Source organism: Pristiophorus japonicus, chromosome 10, assembly GCF_044704955.1.
Source record: "Pristiophorus japonicus isolate sPriJap1 chromosome 10, sPriJap1.hap1, whole genome shotgun sequence".
In the NCBI taxonomy this organism is placed as follows: domain Eukaryota; kingdom Metazoa; phylum Chordata; class Chondrichthyes; family Pristiophoridae; genus Pristiophorus; species Pristiophorus japonicus.
In genome coordinates, this window is record NC_091986.1 from 90,921,166 (window position 1) to 90,941,478 (window position 20,313).

The window sequence follows — 20,313 nt, forward strand, 5'->3', positions numbered from 1 at the left end:
TCCAGTTTCTCCTCATATGTCAGGCCTGCCATCCCGGGAATCAGTCTGGTGAAATTTTGCTGCACTCCCTCAATAGCAAGAACGTCCTTCCTCAGATTAGGAGACCAAAATTGAACACAATATTCCAGGTGAGGCCTCATCAAGGCCCTGTACAGCTGCAGAATGACCTCCCTGCTCCTATATTCAAATCCCCTAGCTATGAAGGCCAATATGCCATTTGCCTTCTTCACCGCCTGCTGCACCTGCATGCCAATCTTCCATGACACCCAGGTCTCGTTGCACCTCCCCTTTTTCTAATCTGCCGCCATTCAGATAATCTGCCTTTGTGTTTTTGCCACCAAAGTGGATAACCTCACATTTATCCACATTATACTGCATCTGCCATGCATTTGCCCACTCACCTCACCTGTCCAAGTCACCCTGTGGCCCCTTGTGCATGAATCCCAAAACGTTAGTTTGCAGGTGCAGCAGGTAATCAGGAAGGCAAATGGAATGTTGGCCTTCATTGGCGAGAGGGATGGAGTACAAAAGCAAGGTGGTCCTGCTGCAGCTGTGCAGGGTATTGGTGAGGCCGAACCTGGAGTACTGCGTGCAGTTTTGGTCACCTTACTTAAGGAAGGATATACTAGCTTTGGAGGGGGTACAGAGACGATTCACTAGGCTGATTCCGGAGATGAAGGGGTTACCTTATGATGATAGATTGAGTAGACTGGGTCTTTACTCGTTGGAGTTCAGAAGGATGAGGGATGATCTTATAGAAACATTTAAAATAATGAAAGGGATGGACAGGATAGAGGCAGAGAGGTGGTTTCCACTGGTCGGGGAGGCTAGAACTAGGGGTCTCAGCCTCAAAATATGGGGAGCCAATTTAAAACCGAGTTGAGAAGGAATCTGTGGAATTCTCTGCCCAAGGAAGCAGTTGAGGCTAGCTCATTGAATATATTCAAATCAACAGATAGGTAGATTTTTAACCAATAAGGGAATTAAGGGTTATGGGGAGCGGGTGGGTAAGTGGAGTTGAGTCCACGGTTAGATCAGCCATGATCTTGTTGAATGGCAGAGCAGGCTCGAGGGGCTAGATGGCCTATTCCTGTTCCTAATTCTTATGTTCTTGTAAGTGTAGAGGAAGGAAGGGACCTTTGGAATGCATATACACAGATCCCTGAAGGTAGCAGGCCAGGTAGATAAGGTGGTTAAGAAGGCATACGGAATATTTGCCTTTATTAGCCAAGGCATAAAATACAAGAGCAAGGAGGTTATGCTTGAACTGTAGGCCACAGCTAGAGTACTACGTGCAGTTCTGGTCACCACATTACAGGAAAGATGTGATTGCACTAGAGAGAGTACAGAGAAGATTTACGAGGATGTTGCCTGGACTACAGAATATTAGCAATGAGGAAAGATTGGATAGGCTGTGTTTGTTATCTTTGGAACAAAGGAGGTTGAAGGGAGACCTTATTGAGGTGTATAAAATTATGAGGGGCCTAGATGGAGTGGATAGGACTTATCTATTTCCCTTAGCACAGGGGTCAACAACCAGGTGGCATAGATTTAAAGTAATTGGTAGGTGGTTCAGAGTAAATTTGAGGGGACATTTCTTCACCCAGAGGATGGTGGGGGTCTGGAACTCACTGCCTGAAAGGGTGGTAGAGGCAGAAACTCTCCCCACATTTTAAAAAGTACTTGGATGTGCATTTGAAGTGCCGTAACCCACAGGGCTACAGACTAAGAGCTGGAAAATGGGATTAGGCTGGATAGCTCTTTGTTGGCCGGCGCGGACACGATATGCCAAAATGGCCTCCTTCTGTGATGTAAATTTCTCTGATTCTACGATTTATTTGCTACCTTATTTTTTCATTTAGCACCATTCATTACACATATTTGGCAATGTTCTATTTTTATGCATAAAAATTTATACTAAAAGTACATCATACTAAGATTTACAGTATGTTAAGTTTGCATTGATACAAATGATCAGGAGAATACGAATTGCTTCCTTTTGGCAGATATTTTTTCCAAATCTTATCTTTTACTATAGTGTCAGCCTGTGGTTCAGTTGGTAGCACTGCACCGAGTCCCTGGCCAAAGATTGCCCCAAGTGGAGGAAGTGCATCCTTCAGTCTCACCCCCAACAACATGCAGAAATCAAACCAGTCCCACCCACGCTTTCCCTCAACGACTATCTGTCTCACCTGTGACAGGGACTGTGGTTCTCGTATTGGACTGTTCAGCCATCTAAGGACTCATTTTTAGAGTTGAAGCAAGTCTTCCTCGATTCCGAGGGACTGCCTATGATGATGATGAAGGTAGCACTCTCAACTCTGAGTCAGAAAGTTGTGGGTTCAAGCCCCACTCCAGAGAAAATCACTCCAGTGCAGTAACAAGTGCTGCACTGTCAGAGGTAGCATCTTTCGGATGAGGTGTTAAACCAAGGCCCCCGTCTGCTCTCTCAAGTGAACGATAAAAATCCCATGGCACTATTTTGACGAAAAGCAGGGGAGTTCTCCCCGGTGTCCTGGACAATATTCTTCCCTCAATCACTAAAACAGATTATCTAGTCATTATCACATTGCTGTTTGTGGGAGCTTGCTGTGTGCAAATTGGCTGCCGCCTTTCCTACATTACAACAGTGATTACACTTCAAAAAGTACTTCATTGGCTGAAAAGTGCATTGGGACGTCCACTGGTCATGAAAGACACTCTATAAATGCAAGTCTTTTGATGTTGAAATTATCCCTTTTTTTGGAAGAAAATATATTTAGTCCCTACTTTGCTGCAAGTTTTGAGTTCACTCGTGAAATTTGACCCCAGCATTTTCCAAGTGGAAAGGCTTTTCTGATAAATACTTGTTTACTTATAACCTGAATTTTATTCATCAGGGACCTAGTTTATTTGAGGAGAAAGGTGGGCGTGGTTAACATATTAGAGCTTTTTAATTCCAACACCCAGAGAAAATCAAAGTTGTTCAATTCATCAGCTCCTTCCCATTGAGTACCATCTATCAGGACTAATGTAAATACTGCACATTGATTGAGAACTGCCTTTTTCACTGATGTCAATCAACAACTAAAACCAGATATGGCAATGAGCAGCAGAAAATCAAAACTAACAACTTTTTGCTTGGTTTAACAGTTTTTTAGGAGTTTTATCTTCAATAACCCCAAGCTATGGCAGAGCTAACCATCTGATTGAGATTGGTCGAAGCTCCATAAAGGCTTCGAAGGCTTTCGACAAGGTCCCACACAAGAGATTAATGTGCAAAGTTAAAGCACATGGGATTGGGGGTAGTGAGCTGACGTGGATTGAGAACTGGTTGGCAGACAGGAAGCAAAGAGTAGGAGTAAATGGGGACTTTTCAGAATGGCAGGCAGTGACTAGTGGGGTACCGCAAGGTTCTGTGCTGGGGCCCCAGCTGTATACATTGTACATTAATGATTTAGACGAGGGGATTAAATGTAGTATCTCCAAATTTGTGGCTGACACTAAGTTGGGTGGCAGTGTGAGCTGCGAGGAGGATGCTATGAGGCTGCAGAGTGACTTGGATAGGATAGGTGAGTGGGCAAATGCATGGCAGATGAAGTATAATGTGGATAAATGTGAGGTTATCCACTTTGGTTGTAAAAACAGAGAGACTATTATCTGAATGGTGACAGATTAGGAAAAGGGGAGGTGCAACGAGACCTGGGTGTCATGGTACATCAGTCATTGAAGATTAGCATGCAGGTACAGCAGGCGGTTAAGAAAGCAAATGGCATGTTGGCCTTCATAGCGAGGGGATTTGAGTACAGGGGCAGGGAGGTGTTGCTACAGTTGTACAGGACCTTGGTGAGGCCACACCTGGAGTATTGTGTACAGTTTTGGTCTCCTAACTTGAGGAAGGACATTCTTGCTATTGAGGGAGTGCAGCGAAGGTTCACCAGACTGATTCCCGGGATGGCGGGACTGACAAATCAAGAAAGACTGGATCAACTGGGCTTGTATTCACTGGAGTTCAGAAGAATGAGAGGGGATCTCATAGAAACGTTTAAAATTCTGACGGGTTTAGACAGGTTAGATGCAGGAAGAATGTTCCCAATGTTGGGAAACCAGGGGTCACGGTCTAAGGATAAGGGGTAAGCCATTTAGGAACGAGTTGAGGAGAAACTTCTTCACCCAGAGAGTGGTGAACCTGTGAAATTCTCTACCACAGAAAGTTGTTGAGGCCAATTTACTAAATATATTCAAAAATGAGTTAGATGTAGTCCTTACTACTAGGGGGATCAAGGGGTATGGCGAGAAAGCAGAAATGGGGTACTGAAGTTGCATGTTCAGCCATGAACTCATTGAATGGCGGTGCAGGCTTGAAGGGCCGAATGGCCTACTCCTGCACCTATTTTCTATGTCTATGTTTCTAAATACAATAAATATCCTTCATTATAATGACAGACATTGTATAAACAATAATGTGCATGAATGATTACTTGAACTGAATAATTCTTCCAATTTCAACAAATCTGTATGCCAGAAGAATTTCCATAAATTACAATATTCATTTAACTTTCAGGGATGCAATCAAAAAACAGTGAAGATACAGAGAAGAATCGACAAAATACTACACCAGAGAAAATGACTAATTCGACTGCCTCAAACACTGGTTGGGAGCCCTTTAAAGATACAAGTCCACCATCTCCTCCGACAGCAAGAGCAGCCAGAGCTGAGAATGATGGTGCTGCTACTGCTGCCCCTCCTTCCCCACGGACTATGATTGCCATACAGGTAGCCATGTTAGAAAGTAGCTCCGATGAGGAAAAGGAATCTGGAGAAGATAAATTGTTTTCTCTTGAGCATGGCAGCACTCTGTATTCAGCTAATATTGCTACCAGAAGTTTAAATTTGTCACCAAGGACTGATCAAGCCATTCAGCAAGCTTTAAAAGATAATGAAATGACAGATGATGTTAAAGGGGATAGTGAGAATGAATCTAATAATAGTAGAAAACAAATGGTTAGGAGCTGCAGCTCAAATGATGAGCATGAAGGTCAAGAAGTGTTTGACAGTGAAAACCAGCTTCTCAAAATATCTTTCAATCCAAAGACTACCCAAAAGAAACTGATAATATCCAGAACTGTTCAAAGTTGCGATATGCAAGAGAAATTTCCTGCATCAGATGAAAGTTCCTTCATCCTTTCAGTCAATGCAGCAGAACAAAATATCAACGTTGCTACAGCAGATATAGCCGAAGTAATTAATAACAAACAGAAAATTGAACAGTTATATTTTCAAACTTCTGAAACTCTGAAGGAACATGAAGATCATGTCAAAATGCATTCAGAAGATGATGGAGGAATAATCCTTAACAGCAGGAAATATATTCATCCACTTGAAACAGTTACATTTGCAGAAAATAGCAATACAAACAATGGAGCCATTCCAAACATGGAACTACCTTCATTTTCTGGTGTTGCTGTGGGCATCCAGCCTGTTGATGGTGTAAAACTGCTCCCACACACAAAGATGAAAGGAGAGGTAGATCTGAAGAGTTTAAATTTTTCAAAAGAAAAGCAAGGTTCAGTCGAAGAAACTGTTGGTCATCAGAAAATGTGTGCCAAGGATGAAAGTGGAAGTGATTCTGAGGGTAATGATTTTTTTTAAATTGAGAAATCTAAATAAAAGGCCAAAGGCTATTGTGTAGGACAGCAGGGCCAAAAATAAGATGATTTGTTATGTCAATAAGAAATTATTATAAGCTCTCAGCATTTTCATTGAAATTTTAATTTGATACGCTCTTCCATGGAGCTGAGTGATAATTTACGCCAGTGATGGGTCAGTGCCCACCTTGAGTATTGCAGTGATGGTGGGGCATTTCCATTGTATTTTTTAAAAATTACTTTTATACATTGGGTATTTATAGTGGATAGGTGGTAAATAATTTAACCAACCTACCAGGAACCCTTATTTCCAGCTTTTGCTATTCCAGAGGTGCCTCATTGCAGTGAAACAAATTACACTGTGTTCAACTTCCAAAAAGTACTTTAATACAGTGAGCCCAAGTTTCCACATGATTTGTGCCTGATTTTTAGGAGCAACTGGTGGAGAACGGACTATTTTAGAAATCGTAATTCTCCACATTTTTTTTTCTGCAGTTCTAGTCAGGTAGAACAGTTCTAGTTTAGAACAGAATTTTTTCTTCAAAAGGGGGCGTGTCCGGCCACTGACGCCTGATTTGAAAGTTTCCACAGTGAAAATGTACTCCAAACTAAAGTAGAATGGAGCCAGTGAAGATTTTTGTAGAACTGAAAAAACCTGTTCTACACATTAAAAAATCAGGCGCAGGTTACAAATTAGGCGTCCAGAACGAGGTGGGGGGGAAGGGAATTCATTAAATTCGACAATAAATCCTTATTTCTACTTCTACAAATATTATACAAATAAATCCAACCTGAATAAACATTTATAAGCCAAGAAAAGATTAAATAAACCATCTTCCTACCTGTGTGAAAGTGCTTCAGCCAGGGAGAATTCTGCAGCCGTTCGTGCCGCTGAGCGGGAAGAGAAGAGAAGAGAAGAGAAGAGAAGAGAAGAGAAGAGAAGAGAAGAGAAGAGAAGAGAAGAGAAGAGAAGAGAAGAGAAGAGAAGAGAAGAGAACGGGGGGGGTGGGGGGAGAGAGAGAGGTGGGGGGGGGGGTGGGGAAGGGAAAGGTCGGATCGGATCTAGTCCGGGGGTCGGGTCGGGGAACAGGAGCGCGGGTCGGGTCAGTTGGGGGGGGAGGAGCGGTTGTCGGGTCGGGGTGGGGGAGGGGAGCGGGTGTCGGGTCGGGTCTGGTCGGCAGGTGGGTGGGGGGAGCGGGTGTCGGGTCGGGTCTGGTCGGCAGGTGGGTGGGGGGAGCGGGTGTCGGGTCGGGTCTGGTCGGCGGGGGGGGGAGCGGGTGTCGGGTCGGGTCTGGTCGGCGTGGGGGAGCGGGTGTCGGGTCTTGTCAGGGCGAGGAGCAGGAGCTGGCCGTGGGAGGAGCCTCATTCACGCAGCCCCAGTGAGGCCATTGGGCCAGGGCTAGGGGCTGCGTGCTTCGGGCCCCTCCCACACAGTTCGGCGCCTGGAGCTACTGCACTTGCGTGCCGACTGTAGCGCGCATATGCAGAGGTCCCGGCACTGCTTTCAGCGCCGGGACCTGGCTCCGCTCCCCCCACAGCTCGTGCTGGCTGCGCCGAGGGCCAGAGGACCTACAGGTAGGTGGAGAATACCGAGGATTTTTCTAGGCGCGAAAAACGGGCACCCAGCTCGGAGGGGCGCACGTTTTTTTTCTTGTGGAAACTTGGGCCCAGTATGTGAACTCTATTGGGCTCGATTAATATGATTTTTTTTTCAATTTCTCCCTCTATATGTCTAAATCGATATCTTTGTTTTGATGTTCAGGTAGCTTCATTGAAGTTATTATTGACCCCAATAAGGTGGACCTACACAATGACTTCTTTCCTCCTGATATCTTCACACACTTGACACCTGCAACTGAATCCACACCAACGCCTAGTGGTAATGTGCAAGTTTTTTCAGAAACTATACAGAGAGTTGCCGAAAAACAATCACAGACTTTTATCCATGATCAAATGGAAGAAGTTAAGAAAGCTGATCAACAGAGAATGGAAGTGGAGGCGGATCAGCACAAACAGACAAATGTGGGAGGAGCCACAACAGATGAGTGGAGTGATCTAGATCTGGTAAAGCTGAACTAACCTTCATGTTTTTATTTTGTTCAAAAACTGACTGTGGTCATTAAACTGAGGTCCCTCAGGTGGACACACAAGATCCCACAGCACTATTCGAAGAAGAGCAAGAGAGTTGTCTTAGCCAATAGTTATCCCTCAACCAACATCATTAAAACAGTTTAATTGGTCATTGCTGTGTGCAAATTATCTGCCGCATTTCCCTACATTACAACAGTGACTACACTTCGAATGTATTTAATTGGCTTTAAAGTGCCCTGGGATGTCCTGAGGTTGGGCAAGGTGCTATATAAATGCAAGTTCTTTCGTCTCTCTCCCCCTCCTCCTCCCCCCCCTCTCTCTCGCGATCTCTTTTTTTTTCTCTTTCTTTCTCTTTCTCTTCCCCCACCCCCAATTCTCAGATGCCTCTTGATTGGGAGCAAGGATCCATGAAGCAACTTGCTGCAGGTAGCTTGTAGCTTAGATACGGTGCTGTAGTACCAAGTGTCTAACTGTTGTCTTGGGTGGAGAAAGTAGGTAATACAGGGAAATGTAAGAGGCAAATTGGAGAGAAAGTACATGTATTTATACACCCCTCAAAAATAATTCCATATAATATAAATAATTTTGTGTATAATTGAGAAGATTAGTGTACTATTCATAATGAATTGTTTCTGGAAGGGTTTTATCAAACATGAACAAAACATTACAAACCATTCTGTTTATCAAGGAGTCCATGTGAGTGGCCAATGCAATAGAGAGGACATTATATTGGCATGTTATCATAGGCTGATAGGCCAATAGAATGGCCTCAAATGTTTTGTGCAGCTTTTTGAGTATTCAGCCACTTGCTGCAGCAATAGAGTAGTTAGCATCATTGTCAAGGCTGAGAAACATGGTCCTGGACCAGGGCAACAACAGTGGCTCATAAGGGTCGCAATTGGCTGGAGGACCATATAAGTATGCTGACATGAAGTAACAAAAGACATGTAATGGTAAGATGTAGACCCTGTCCCAAACTGGTCTGTGTTTCTGATTTCAGCTGTATTACTCCTAGAAGGTAGCAAGCAGAGGTCAGCTGTCTCCCTTCAATGGTCAGACAAAATCAGAGACATGGTCATCTCTCGGCCACTCTCATGCAACTCTCTCTTGCCAATTAGTTTCAGAGGCCAGAGGCTTGAGTGCAGGTTAACTGCCTGCCCACGGCCATCATCGGTGTGTACCTCAAAGAAGCTGGAGGGAGAGAGGATCAAGGGGATGGGGATGGGGGGTGGGGAGGAGGAGGGAGAGAAGATCGGGAAGAAGGGGTGGGTGGGGGGGGGGATGAGGGAGAGAAGATCGGGGGTGGGGGGAAGAAAGAGAATTGGTGGGGGGGGAGGGAGAGAGAATCGGATGGGATGGGGGGGGAGAGAGGATCGAAAGAGGGGGAGGGGAGGAGTTCAGGAACTTTGGGTGGGGGGAGCACAGAGTGAACACTGGGGATGGGGGAAAGAATCTGTTTCAGGTCTAAAGGAGGGGGTAGGGAAGAATGAGAGCAAGAACGTGATGAAGATGAACCCCCCCCCCCCCCTATGTTAGATGTAGATCACATTTTTCCAATCTCACCCCCTTTACACCTGCATCACATTCTCCCTCTCCTTTCTCTAGACCTGTTTGATTTCTCTGAAAGCCCTGCGCACGTGCGGCAAGTGACATTATTGGACTGGACGAAATCCGGAAGTCATGACACTGTCGCTATTCACTTCATACCCAATAAACTTGTTAACATTCCGGACCCGCGCAAGGCCCCAGAGGGCGTCAGGAACTTGGGCAGAGGGAGGAGGTCAGGAACTCGGTGGGGGGGGGGGTGCAAGATCAGCACCTTGTTAGGGGTGGAGAAGGTCAGGAATCTGGTTTTGGGGGGTGGGGGGGGGGCAGAAGGTCAGGAACTTGGGGGGGGTGGGGGGGTCCTAACCCACGAGGGTCTGCCCTGTCTGTTCTCTGAAAGCAGTTCTGAGCGTTCTATCTGGAGCCTGGCAGTCAGAATGAATGGATCAAATTACACTTTGCAAAGTACTTGATTACTTAGGCAGGCTGGATCTAATTACACATTCTAGACAAGCTGCTGGGTATGTCTTATCCTCCAAGGGGACCAATCAGAAATCTGGTCTTGTCATCCAAGGGGACTAATCGGAACTCTGATATTGAAAATACACACTATTATTTCTATTGATTCCATACTTTTTTTTAATGTTTCTTGTATATTACAGGGTGAAATAGAGGATCTAGAGGATAACTTGTTTGTCGAGCAGTCTGGACTACAATCTCGGAAGCAACAGCAGGAGCGTATTGCTGCCACTGTCACAGGACAGATGTACTCGGACAGTCAGGTAAAACAATAGCCTTATGATGCACTAGTGATGAATCTAATTCATAAATTGAATAATAGATGTTGCTTTCATAATGTTAAATAGATATTTGAGCTCAAATAGACTTGCTTTCTTTGTTAGACTAATAGAACCAACCAAAATAGAATTCTACATTCTGTGCTGCTTCTCTGCTGTTTACTTGAAGTCCCTCCTCGGCTTCTCCATCTCCTGAACACAATGGCACGGATTTTGTTGTGAGCGGCGAAGGAACGTCTTTCACCATTCATATCATATGCAGTTGCCCACAGACTTTTAGTGGGCTTGTCAGCGGAGATATCCACTCCTCGGGCGCATGTTTGAATTCAGCGCCCTTTACAGGGGATCTGTGGTGTCGGTGAGTAGGTTAAGAAGCAGGGAGGCTGGTCAGTCAATCAGATTGAAGAATTTTCACTGAGACACACACAGAGAAGTAAGTACATAAGAACATAAGAAATAGGAGCAGGTGTAGGCCATTGGCCTGTCGAGCCTGCTCCGCCATTCAATAGGATCATGGCTGTTCTGATCTTGGGCTCAGCTCCACTTCCCTGCCCACTCCCCAGAACCCTTCACTCCTTATCACTCAAAAATCTGTCGATCTCCACCTTAAATATATTCAATGGCCCAGCTTCCACAGCTCTCTGGGGCAGAGAATTCCACAGATTTACGACCCTCTGAGAAGAAATTTCTCCTCATCTCAGTTCTAAATGGGTGACCCCTTATTCGTAAACTATGCCCCCTAGTTCTAGATTCCCTCACGAGTAGAAACATCCTCTCTGCACCTACCTTGTCGAGCCTCCTCAGTATCTTGTATGCTTCAATAAGATCAGCTCTCATTCTTCTAAATGCCAATGAGTATAGGCCCAACCTGCTCAACCTTTCTTCATGTCAACTCTTTCATCTCAGGAATCAGCCTAGTGAACCTTCTCTGAACTGCCTCCAATGCAAGTATATCCCTCCTTAAATAAGGAGACCAAGACTGTACGTAGGTGTGGTCTCACCAATACCCTGTACAGTTGTAGCAGGACTTCCCTGCTTTTATACTCCATCCCCCTTGCAATAAAGGCCAACATTCCATTTGCCTTCCTGTTTACTTACTGTACCTGCATACTAACTTTTTGTGTTTCATGCACAAGGACCCCCAGGTCCCTCTGTACTGCAGCATTTTGTAATCTCTCTCTATTTAAGTAATAATTAGTTTTTTTATTTTTCCTGCCAAAGTGGATAACCTCACATTTTTCCCATATTATGCTCCATCTGCCAAATGTTTGCCCACTCACTTAGCCTGTCAATATCCCTTTGCAGATTTTTTGTGTCCTCCTCACAACTTGCTTTCCCACTCATCTTTGTATCATCAGCAAACTTGGCTACATTATACTCGGTTCCTTCATCCAAGTCATTAATATAGATTGTAAATAGTTGAGGCCCCAGCACTGATCCCTGTGGCACCTCACCAGTTACAGTTTGCCAACTTTTTCAGTAAAAATAAGAATGAAGTAAAATAAAAATACCTTTTTAAATTATTGAATAGGAAGTGAAATAAAGATTAGGCCATACACATGGGATTCATAGAGAAACATTTAAATATAAAAACAGAAAAACTTAAAAACAAAATTATTATCAGGGTTGTTCAGTATATATCAATTGTTACGCTGTTTAAAAACACGTGTAACTCCTGATTCTACAAGCTCTAACTTTTTTTATCTGAGCAAGAATAGTGAGCAGTTAGCCCAAGCTCACGCCATAACAATGATTTCTGTGCAGATTACATCGGCAAACACTGCAACAACGCAGTCTGTGGAGGAGCAGGGTATCATTGACATTCCTCATTTAACTGTACATATGTGGGCGCCAGAAGTTGCTACCAGTTTTACCCTGTAATGATGGCGAGTACTAATAGCCTCGCTGTTATTGGTACAGTAAAATACGGGCCTTTGCATTTCTGCTGTATGTCGCTTGTATTTACAACCAGGCAACCGCCAGTACTAACTCAACCTAATTCAAGACTAACTGGATTCAAATGCCCTTTCACTTTAGTGGATTATTAATTTAAAATCCGTGTGTCTTCATTTAAAAAAAACTCTTCACCTTAATTTTTTTTTCAAATGTATTTTTACACACAAAATAAAATGAAGAAAAAGGTATTAAACTATGTACTGGTAGAAAATGCTTTTTCTTGAATTTTGCAAATGTTAAATTTAATCCAGATTTCTACCCAGAAAGTGTAATCTTCCTTCCCCACTCTGAATTTACCTGCTTCTAATCTTTTTAATTGAAAAAAATATAGGAAATTTAAAGCGAAAACAACAGTAATTATTTTCAGTAATTATTGATGTTGTTTTTTAAAACACCTTCACACTTCAGAGTGGGTTTTCTGGTTTTCAGAGTATGAAGTGATGATAATGGCCCGGAATTTTCAGTCAGCGGCAAAGTGACAGCAGTTGCTGCTGACCATGAAGAAAGCTGTCCACAAACTGTTAGCAGGTTTCACCTTTCCAATATTAATTTCATTCTGGCACCAACTCTTGGGGATCTCTGGCATCCAGCAACAGTGATGTCATCAAGCAGGCTAAGTAGCAAATCACTTTGAGGAATTCTCACAGACAGCAAACCAGGAAGTAACAATTTATTATTCACTTTTTATAATTTTACAGAAAGCAAAATAAAGATTAGGACATACAGATGGGATTAATATAGAAGCTGAAATATAAACTTTAAAAAAAATAATTTTTATTATTTTAAACTCTATGGAGTTTTTAATCATGGAATGGAGAAAATTATATTCCACAAATATAAAATTAGTTTTTCAGGGCCAGAAAGAGGTTGTTCAGCAGTAATTATGACTTGATATGCCATTTAAAAACTGATTTACACCTCATTCAACAAGGCTTAACTTTTTCAAGGGTTTTTACAGCGAGAATAGAGCATAAAAAGTGAAAGTTCACGTCAATTCGGTGATTTCTAATTGCTTTCCATCGGCAAGGACTTCAACAGCGCATCCTGTGGAGGAGCAGGGAATCACTGACAGCAACTTCAAGATTTCCATGTTTGACTGCTCATGTGCAGACTCCAGAAGTTGCTGTCAGTTTCATAGAGTAATGATGGCGAATGCTGACAGTTTCGTCGTCATTACAACCAACAAAATCTAGGCAAGTATCACTGAAATTTGCTGCACCAAAATGCTTAGAAATTGCAAATGCCAGTTATGACCTATATTTTACAGTGACGTGAAGTTGAACGTTTTATGCCAGAAACTTCCTACAGTGGCAGTGTGGGCTTTTATGATGGCTGTTTTCAACCTTTCAGCTATTGTAAAGCTTTAATTAGTGCTTACGGCAAAGTTGGCTGTGTCCTGTTTTACAGGAGTTGTTGCGACTTTTTGGTATTCCTTATATTGTTGCTCCCATGGAGGCAGAAGCACAATGTGCTTACCTGGATCTGACCGATCAGACCAGTGGGACTATCACTGACGACAGTGACATTTGGCTGTTTGGAGCACGTCACGTGTATAAGAATTTCTTCAATCAAAACAAGTATGCGGAATATTATCAGTACATCCACATTCATAACCAATTGGGTAAGCAAGATTTTTGTAAATTATTCAGTGTAAAATGAAGCTCCGGGTTTCAATTGCTTGAGTGGGTCTGAGAGGAATTTTCCTGAATCTTTTTCTCTCTTTGCCTGTGTTTCCTGCCCCTGCCCCAGATGTTTTGCCTCCATTATATGGGGGTGGGGATGTGGGGGTAAACATAGAAACATAGAAAATAGGTGCAGGAGTAGGCCATTCGGCCCTTCGAGTCTGCACTGCCATTCAATATGATCATGACTGATCATGCACTTCAGTACCCCATTCCTGCTTTCTCTCCATGCCCCTTGATCCTTTTAGCCATTAGGGCCACATCTAACTCCCTTTTGAATATATCTTAACGAACTGGCCTCAACAACTTTCTGTGGTAAAGAATTCCACAGGTTAACAACTCTCTCTGAGTGAAGAGGTTTCTCCTCATCTCGGTCCTAAATGGCTTACCCCTTATCCTTAGACCCCTGGTTCTGGACTTCCCCACCATCGGGAACATTCTTCCTGCCTCTAACCTGTTCAATCATGTCAGAATTTTATATGTTTCTATGAAATCCCCTCTCATTCTTCTCAATTCCATTGAATATAAGCCTAGTCAATCCAGTCTTTCTTCATATGTCAGTCCTGCCATCCCTGGAATCAGTCTGGTGAACCTTCGCTGCACTCCCTCAATAGCAAGAATGTCCTTCCTCAGATTAGGAGACCAAAATTGCACACAATACTCCAGGTGTGGCCTCACCAAGGCCCTGTACAACTGTTGGAAGACCTCCCTGCTCCTATACTCAAATCCTCTCGCTATGAAGGCCAACATGCCATTTGCCGTCTTCACCGCCTGCTGTATCTGTATGCGAAACTTTCAATGACTGATGTACCATGACACCCAGGTCTTGTTGTACCTCCCCTTTTACTAATCTGTCAGATAATATTCTGCCTTCCTGTTTTTACCACCAAAGTGGACAACCTCACATTTATCTACATTATACCGCAAAAGCCATGAATTTGCCCACTCATCAAACCTGTCCAAGTCACCCAGCAGCCTGTTAGCATCCTCCACACAGCTCACACTGCCACCCAGCTTAGTGTCATCTGCAAACCTGGAGATATTACATTCAATTCCTTCGTCTAAATCATTAATGTATATTGTAAATGGCTGGAGTCCCAGCACTGAACCTTGCGGTACCCCACCAGTCACTGCCTGCCATTCTGAAAAGGACCCGTTTATTCCTACTCTTTGCTTCCTGTCTGCCAACCAGTTCTCTATCCACGTCAGTACATTGCCCCTAATACCATGTGCTTTCATTTTGTACACTAATCTCTTGTGTGGGACCTTGTCAAAAGCTTTTTGAAAGTCTAAATATACCACATCCACTGGCTCCCCCTTGTCCACTCTACTAGGTAAATCCTCAAAAAATTGTAGAAGATTTGTCAAGCAGGATTTCCCTTTCATAAATCCATGCTGACTTGGACCGATCCTGTCACTGCTTTCCAAATGCGCTGCTATTACATCTTTAATAATTGATTCCAACATTTTCCCCACCACTGATGTCAGGTCTATAATTCCCTGTTTTCTCTTTCCCTCCTTTTTTTAAAAATGGTGTTACATTAGCTACCCTCCAGTCCATAGGAACTGATCCAGAGTCGATAAGACTGTTGGAAAATGATCACCAATGCATCCACTATTTCTTGGGCCACTTCCTTAAGTACTCTGGGATGCAGACTATCAGACCCTGGGGATTTATTGGCCTTCAATCCCATCAATTTCCCTAACACAATTTGCTGACTAATAAGGATTTCCTTTAATTCCTCCTCCTCGATAGACCCTCGGTTCCCTAGTATTTCCGGAAGGTTATTTGTGTCTTCCTTAGTGAAGACAGAACCCAAGTATTTGTTCAATTGGTCTGCCATTTCTTTGTTCCCCATTATAAATTTACCTGATTCTGACTGTAGGCGACCTACATTTGTCTTCACTAATCTTTTTCTCTTCACGTGTCTGTAGAAGCTTTTGCAGTCAGTTTTTATGTTCCCTGCAAGCTTACTCTCATATTCTATTTTCCACCTCCTAATTAAAACCTTTGTCCTCCTCTGCTGAGTTCTAAATTTCTCCCAGTCCTCAGGTTTGCTGCTTTTTCTGGCCAATTTATATGCCTCTTCCTTGGATTTAACACTGTCCCTAATTTCACTTGGAAGGCATGGTTGAGCCACCTTCCCCGTTTTATTTTTACGCCAGATAGGGATGTACAGTTGTCGAAGTTCATCCATGTGATCTTTAAATGTCTGCCATTGTCTATCCACTGTCAACCCTTTAAGTATCATTCGCCAGTCTATCCTAGCCAAATCACGTCTCATACCGTCGACGTTACCTTTCTTTAAGTTCAGGACTCTAGTCTCTGAATTAACTGTGTCACTCTCCATTTTAATGAAGAATTCTACCATATTATGGTCACTCTTCCCCAAGGGGCCTCGCACAACAAGATTGCTAATTAGTCCTCTCTCATTACACAACACCCAGTCTAGGATGGCCAGCTCTCTAGTTGGTTCCTTGACATATTGGTCTAGAAAACCATCCCTTATACACGCCAGGAAATCCTCCTCCACCGTATTGCTACCAGTTTGTTTAGCCCAATTTATATGTAGATTAAAGTCACCCATGATAACTGCGGTACCTTTATTGCACACATCCCTAATTTCCTGTTTGTTGCCATTCCCAATCTCACTATGACTGTTTGGTGGTCTGTACACAACTCCCACTAGCATTTTCTGCCCTTTGGTGTTCCGCAGCTCTACCCATACAGATTCCACCTCTTCCACGCTAATGTCCTTCCTTACTATTGCGTTAATCTCCTCTTTAACCAGCCACGCTACCCCACCTCCTTTTCCTGTCAGTCTATCTTTCCTGAATATTGAATACCCCTGGATGTTGAATTCCCAGCCTTGGTCACCCTGGAGCCATGTCTCCGTAATCCCAATTACATCATATCCGTTAACAGCTATCTGCACAGTTAATTCATCTACCTTATTATGAATGCTCCTCGCATTGAGACACAGCCTTCAGGCTTGTTTTTTTAACACTCTTTGTCCTGTTAGAATAATGTTGTAACGTGACCCTTTTTGATTTTTACCTTTTGGTTTTCTGTCGTCCACTTTTACTTTACTTTTCTCCTTTGTACCTTTTGCTTCTGATGCCATTTTACTTCCCTCTGTCTCCCTGCATAGGTTCCTATCTCCCTGCCCTATTAATTTAAATCCTCCCCAACAGCACTAGCAAACACTCCACCTAGGACATTGATTGCAGTCCTGCCCAGGTGCTGACCGTCCGGTTTGTACTGGTCCCACCACCCCCAGAACCGGTTCCAATGTCCCAGGAATTTGAATCCCTCCCTCTTGCACTATTCATCAAGCCACGCATTCATTTTAACTATCCTGCTATTTCTACTCTGACTAGCACGTGACACTGGTAGCAATCCTGAGATTACTACCTTTTAACTCCTAGCTCCCTAAATTCAGCTTGTAGGACCTCATTTTTACCTATATCGTTGGTACGTTTATGCACCACAACAACTGGCTGTTCACCTTCCCCCTCCAGAATGCCCTGCAGCCGCTAGGACGCATCCTTGACCCTTGCAGCAGGGAGGCAACATACCATCCTGGAGTCTCGTTTGCCGTCACAGAAATCTATCTATTCCCCTTACAATAGAATCCCCTACCACTATAGCTCTCCCACTATTTTTCCTGCCCTCCTGCGCAGCAGAGCCGCCCATGGTGCCATGAACTTGGCTGCTGCTGTCTTCCCCTGATTGGCCATCTCCCCCAGCAGTACCCAAAGGTGGTATATCTGTTTTGGAGGTAGATGACCGCAGGGGACCCCTGCACTACCTTCCTTCAACTGCTTTGCCTGATGGTCACCCATTCCCTATTTGCCTGTGTAAACTTTACCTGCGGTGTGATCAACTCACTAAATGTGCTATTCACGACATCCTCAGCATCGCGGATGCTCCAGAGTGAATCCATGCGCAGCTCCAATGCCGCAATGCAGTCTGTCAGGAGCTGCAGCTGGATACACTTCCCGTGCACATAGTAGTCAGGGATACTGGTTAAAGAGGAAATTAATGCAATAGTAAGGAAGGACATTAGCATGGATGATGTGGAATCGGTATGGGTAAAGCTACAGAATATCAAAGGGCAGAAAACGCTAGTGGGAGTTGTGTACAGACCACCAAACAGTAGTAATAAGTATGGGGACAGTATCAAACAAGAAATTAGGAATACGTCCAATAAAAGTACAGCAGTTATCTTGAGCGACTTTAATCTACATATTGACTGGGCTAACCAAACTGGCTGCAGTGCGGTGGAGGAGGATTTCCTGGAGTGTATTAGGGATGGTTTTCTAGACCAATATGTCGAGGAACCAACTAGGGGGCTAGCCATCCTAGACTGGGTGATGTGTAACGAGAAAGGGCTAATTATCAATCTTATTGTGCGAGGCCCCTTGGGGAAGAGTGACCATAATATGGTAGAATTCTTTATTAAGGTGGAGAGTGACACAGTTAATTCAGAGACTAGGGTCCTGAACTTGGGGAACGGTAACTTCGATGGTATGAGACGTGAATTGGCTAGAATAGACTGGCGAGTGATACTTAAAGGGTTGACGGTGGATAGGCAATGGCAAACATTTAAAGATCACATGGATGAACTTCAGCAATTGTACATCCCTGTCTGGAGTAAAAATAAAACGGAGAAGGTGGCTCAACCGTGGCTAACATGGGAAATTAAGGATAGTGTTAAATCCAAGGAAGAGGCATATAAATTGGCCAGAAAAAGCAGCAAACCCGAGGACTGGGAAAATTTTGTAATACAGCAGAGGAGGACAAAGGGTTTACTTAGGAGGGGAAAAATAGAGTATGAGAGGAAGCTTGCTGGGAACATAAAAACTGACTGCAAAAGCTTCTATAGATATGTGACGAGAAAAAGATTAGTGAAGACAAACTTAGGTCCCTTGCAGTCAGATTCAGGTGAATTTATAATGGGGAACAAAGAAATGACGGAACAGTTAAACAAATACTTTGGTTCTGTTTTCACGAAGGAAGACACAAATAACCTTTCGGAAATACTAGGGGACCGAGGGCCTTGTGAGAAGGAGGAACTGAAGGATATCCTTATAAAGCGGGAAATTGTGTTACGGAAATTGATTGGATTGAAGGCCGATAAATCCCTGGGACCTGATAGTCTGCATTCCAGAGTACTTAAGGAAGTGGCCTTAGAAATAGTGGATGCATTGGGGGTCATTTTCCAACAGTCGATCGACTCTGGATCAGTTCCTATTGACTGGAGGGTAGCTAATGTAACACCACTTTTTAAAAAAGGAGGGAGAGGAAACGGGTAATTATAGACCGGGTTAGCTGACATCAGTAGTGGGGAAAATGTTGGAATCAATTATTAAAGACGAAATAGCAGCGCATTTGGAAAGCAGTGACAGGATCGGTCCAAGTCAGCATGGATTTATGAAAGGGAAATCATGCTCGACAAATCTTCTGGAATTTTTTGAGGTTGTAACTAGTAGAGCGGACAAGGGAGAACCAGTGGGTGTGGTGTATTTGGACTTTCAAAAGGCTTTTAGCAAGGTCCCACACAAGAGATTGGTGTGCAAAATCAAAGCACATGGTATTGGGGGTAATGTTCTGATGTGGATAGAGAACTGGTTGGTAGACAGGAAGCAGAGAGTCGGGATAAACGGGTCCTTTTCAGAATGGCAGGCAGTGACTAGTGGAATGCTGAGACCCCAGCTCTTTACAATATACATTAATGATTTAGATGAAGGAATTGAGTGTAATATCTCCAAGTTTACAGATGACACTAAACTGGGTGGTGGTGTGAGCTGTGTGGAGGACGCTCAAAGGCTGCAGGGTGACTTGGACAGGTTAGGTGAGTGGGCAAATGCATGGCAGATGCAGTATAATGTGGATAAATGTGAGGTTATCCACTTTGGTGGCAAAAACACGAAGGCAGACTATTATCTGAATGGTGGCAGATTACGGCTAAAGGGATCAAAGGGTATGGAGAGAAAGGGGGAGGTGCAACGAGACCTGGGTGTCATGGTTCATCAGTCATTGAAAGTTGGCATGCAGTTACAGCAGGCGGTGAAGAAGGCAAATGGTATGTTGGCCTTCATAGCTAGGGGATTTGAGTATAGGAGCAGGGAGGTCTTACTGCAATTGTACAGGACCTTGGTGAGGCCTGACCTGGAATATTGTGTTCAGTTTTGGTCTCCTAATCTGAGGAAGGACATTCTTGCTATTGAGGGAGTGCAGTGAAGGTTCACCAGACTGATTCCTGGGATGGCGGGACTGACATATGAGGAGAGACTGGATCAACTGGGCTCTTACACACTGGAGTTTCGAAGGATGAGAGGGGATCTCATAGAAACTTACAAGATTCTGGCGGGAATGGACAGGCTAGATGCGGGAAGAATGTTCCCGATGATGGGGAAGTCCAGAACCAGGGGACACAGTCTTAGGATAAAGTGTAGACCATTTAGGACTGAGATGAGGAGAAATTTCTTCACTCAGAGAGTTGTTAACCTGTGGAATTCCCTACCACAGAGAGTTGTTGATGCCAGTTTATTGGATATATTCAAAAGGGAATTGGATATGGCCCTTACGGCTAAAGGGATCAAGGGGTA

The 20,313-nt window shown here is 43.8% G+C and overlaps 1 protein-coding gene across 1 annotated transcript in view; it reads left to right on the forward strand.

The window, feature by feature from the left end:
* Nucleotides 1-20,313, forward strand: part of ercc5 (excision repair cross-complementation group 5) — a 287,038-nt gene that overhangs the window by 253,531 nt on the left and 13,194 nt on the right. Inside the window, exons 20-23 of the mRNA XM_070891281.1 lie at nt 4,544-5,614; nt 7,390-7,691; nt 9,773-10,045; nt 13,424-13,637. Coding sequence (XP_070747382.1) covers nt 4,544-5,614; nt 7,390-7,691; nt 9,773-10,045; nt 13,424-13,637 — 1,860 coding nt within the window. The remainder of the gene's footprint in view (nt 1-4,543; nt 5,615-7,389; nt 7,692-9,772; nt 10,046-13,423; nt 13,638-20,313) is intronic.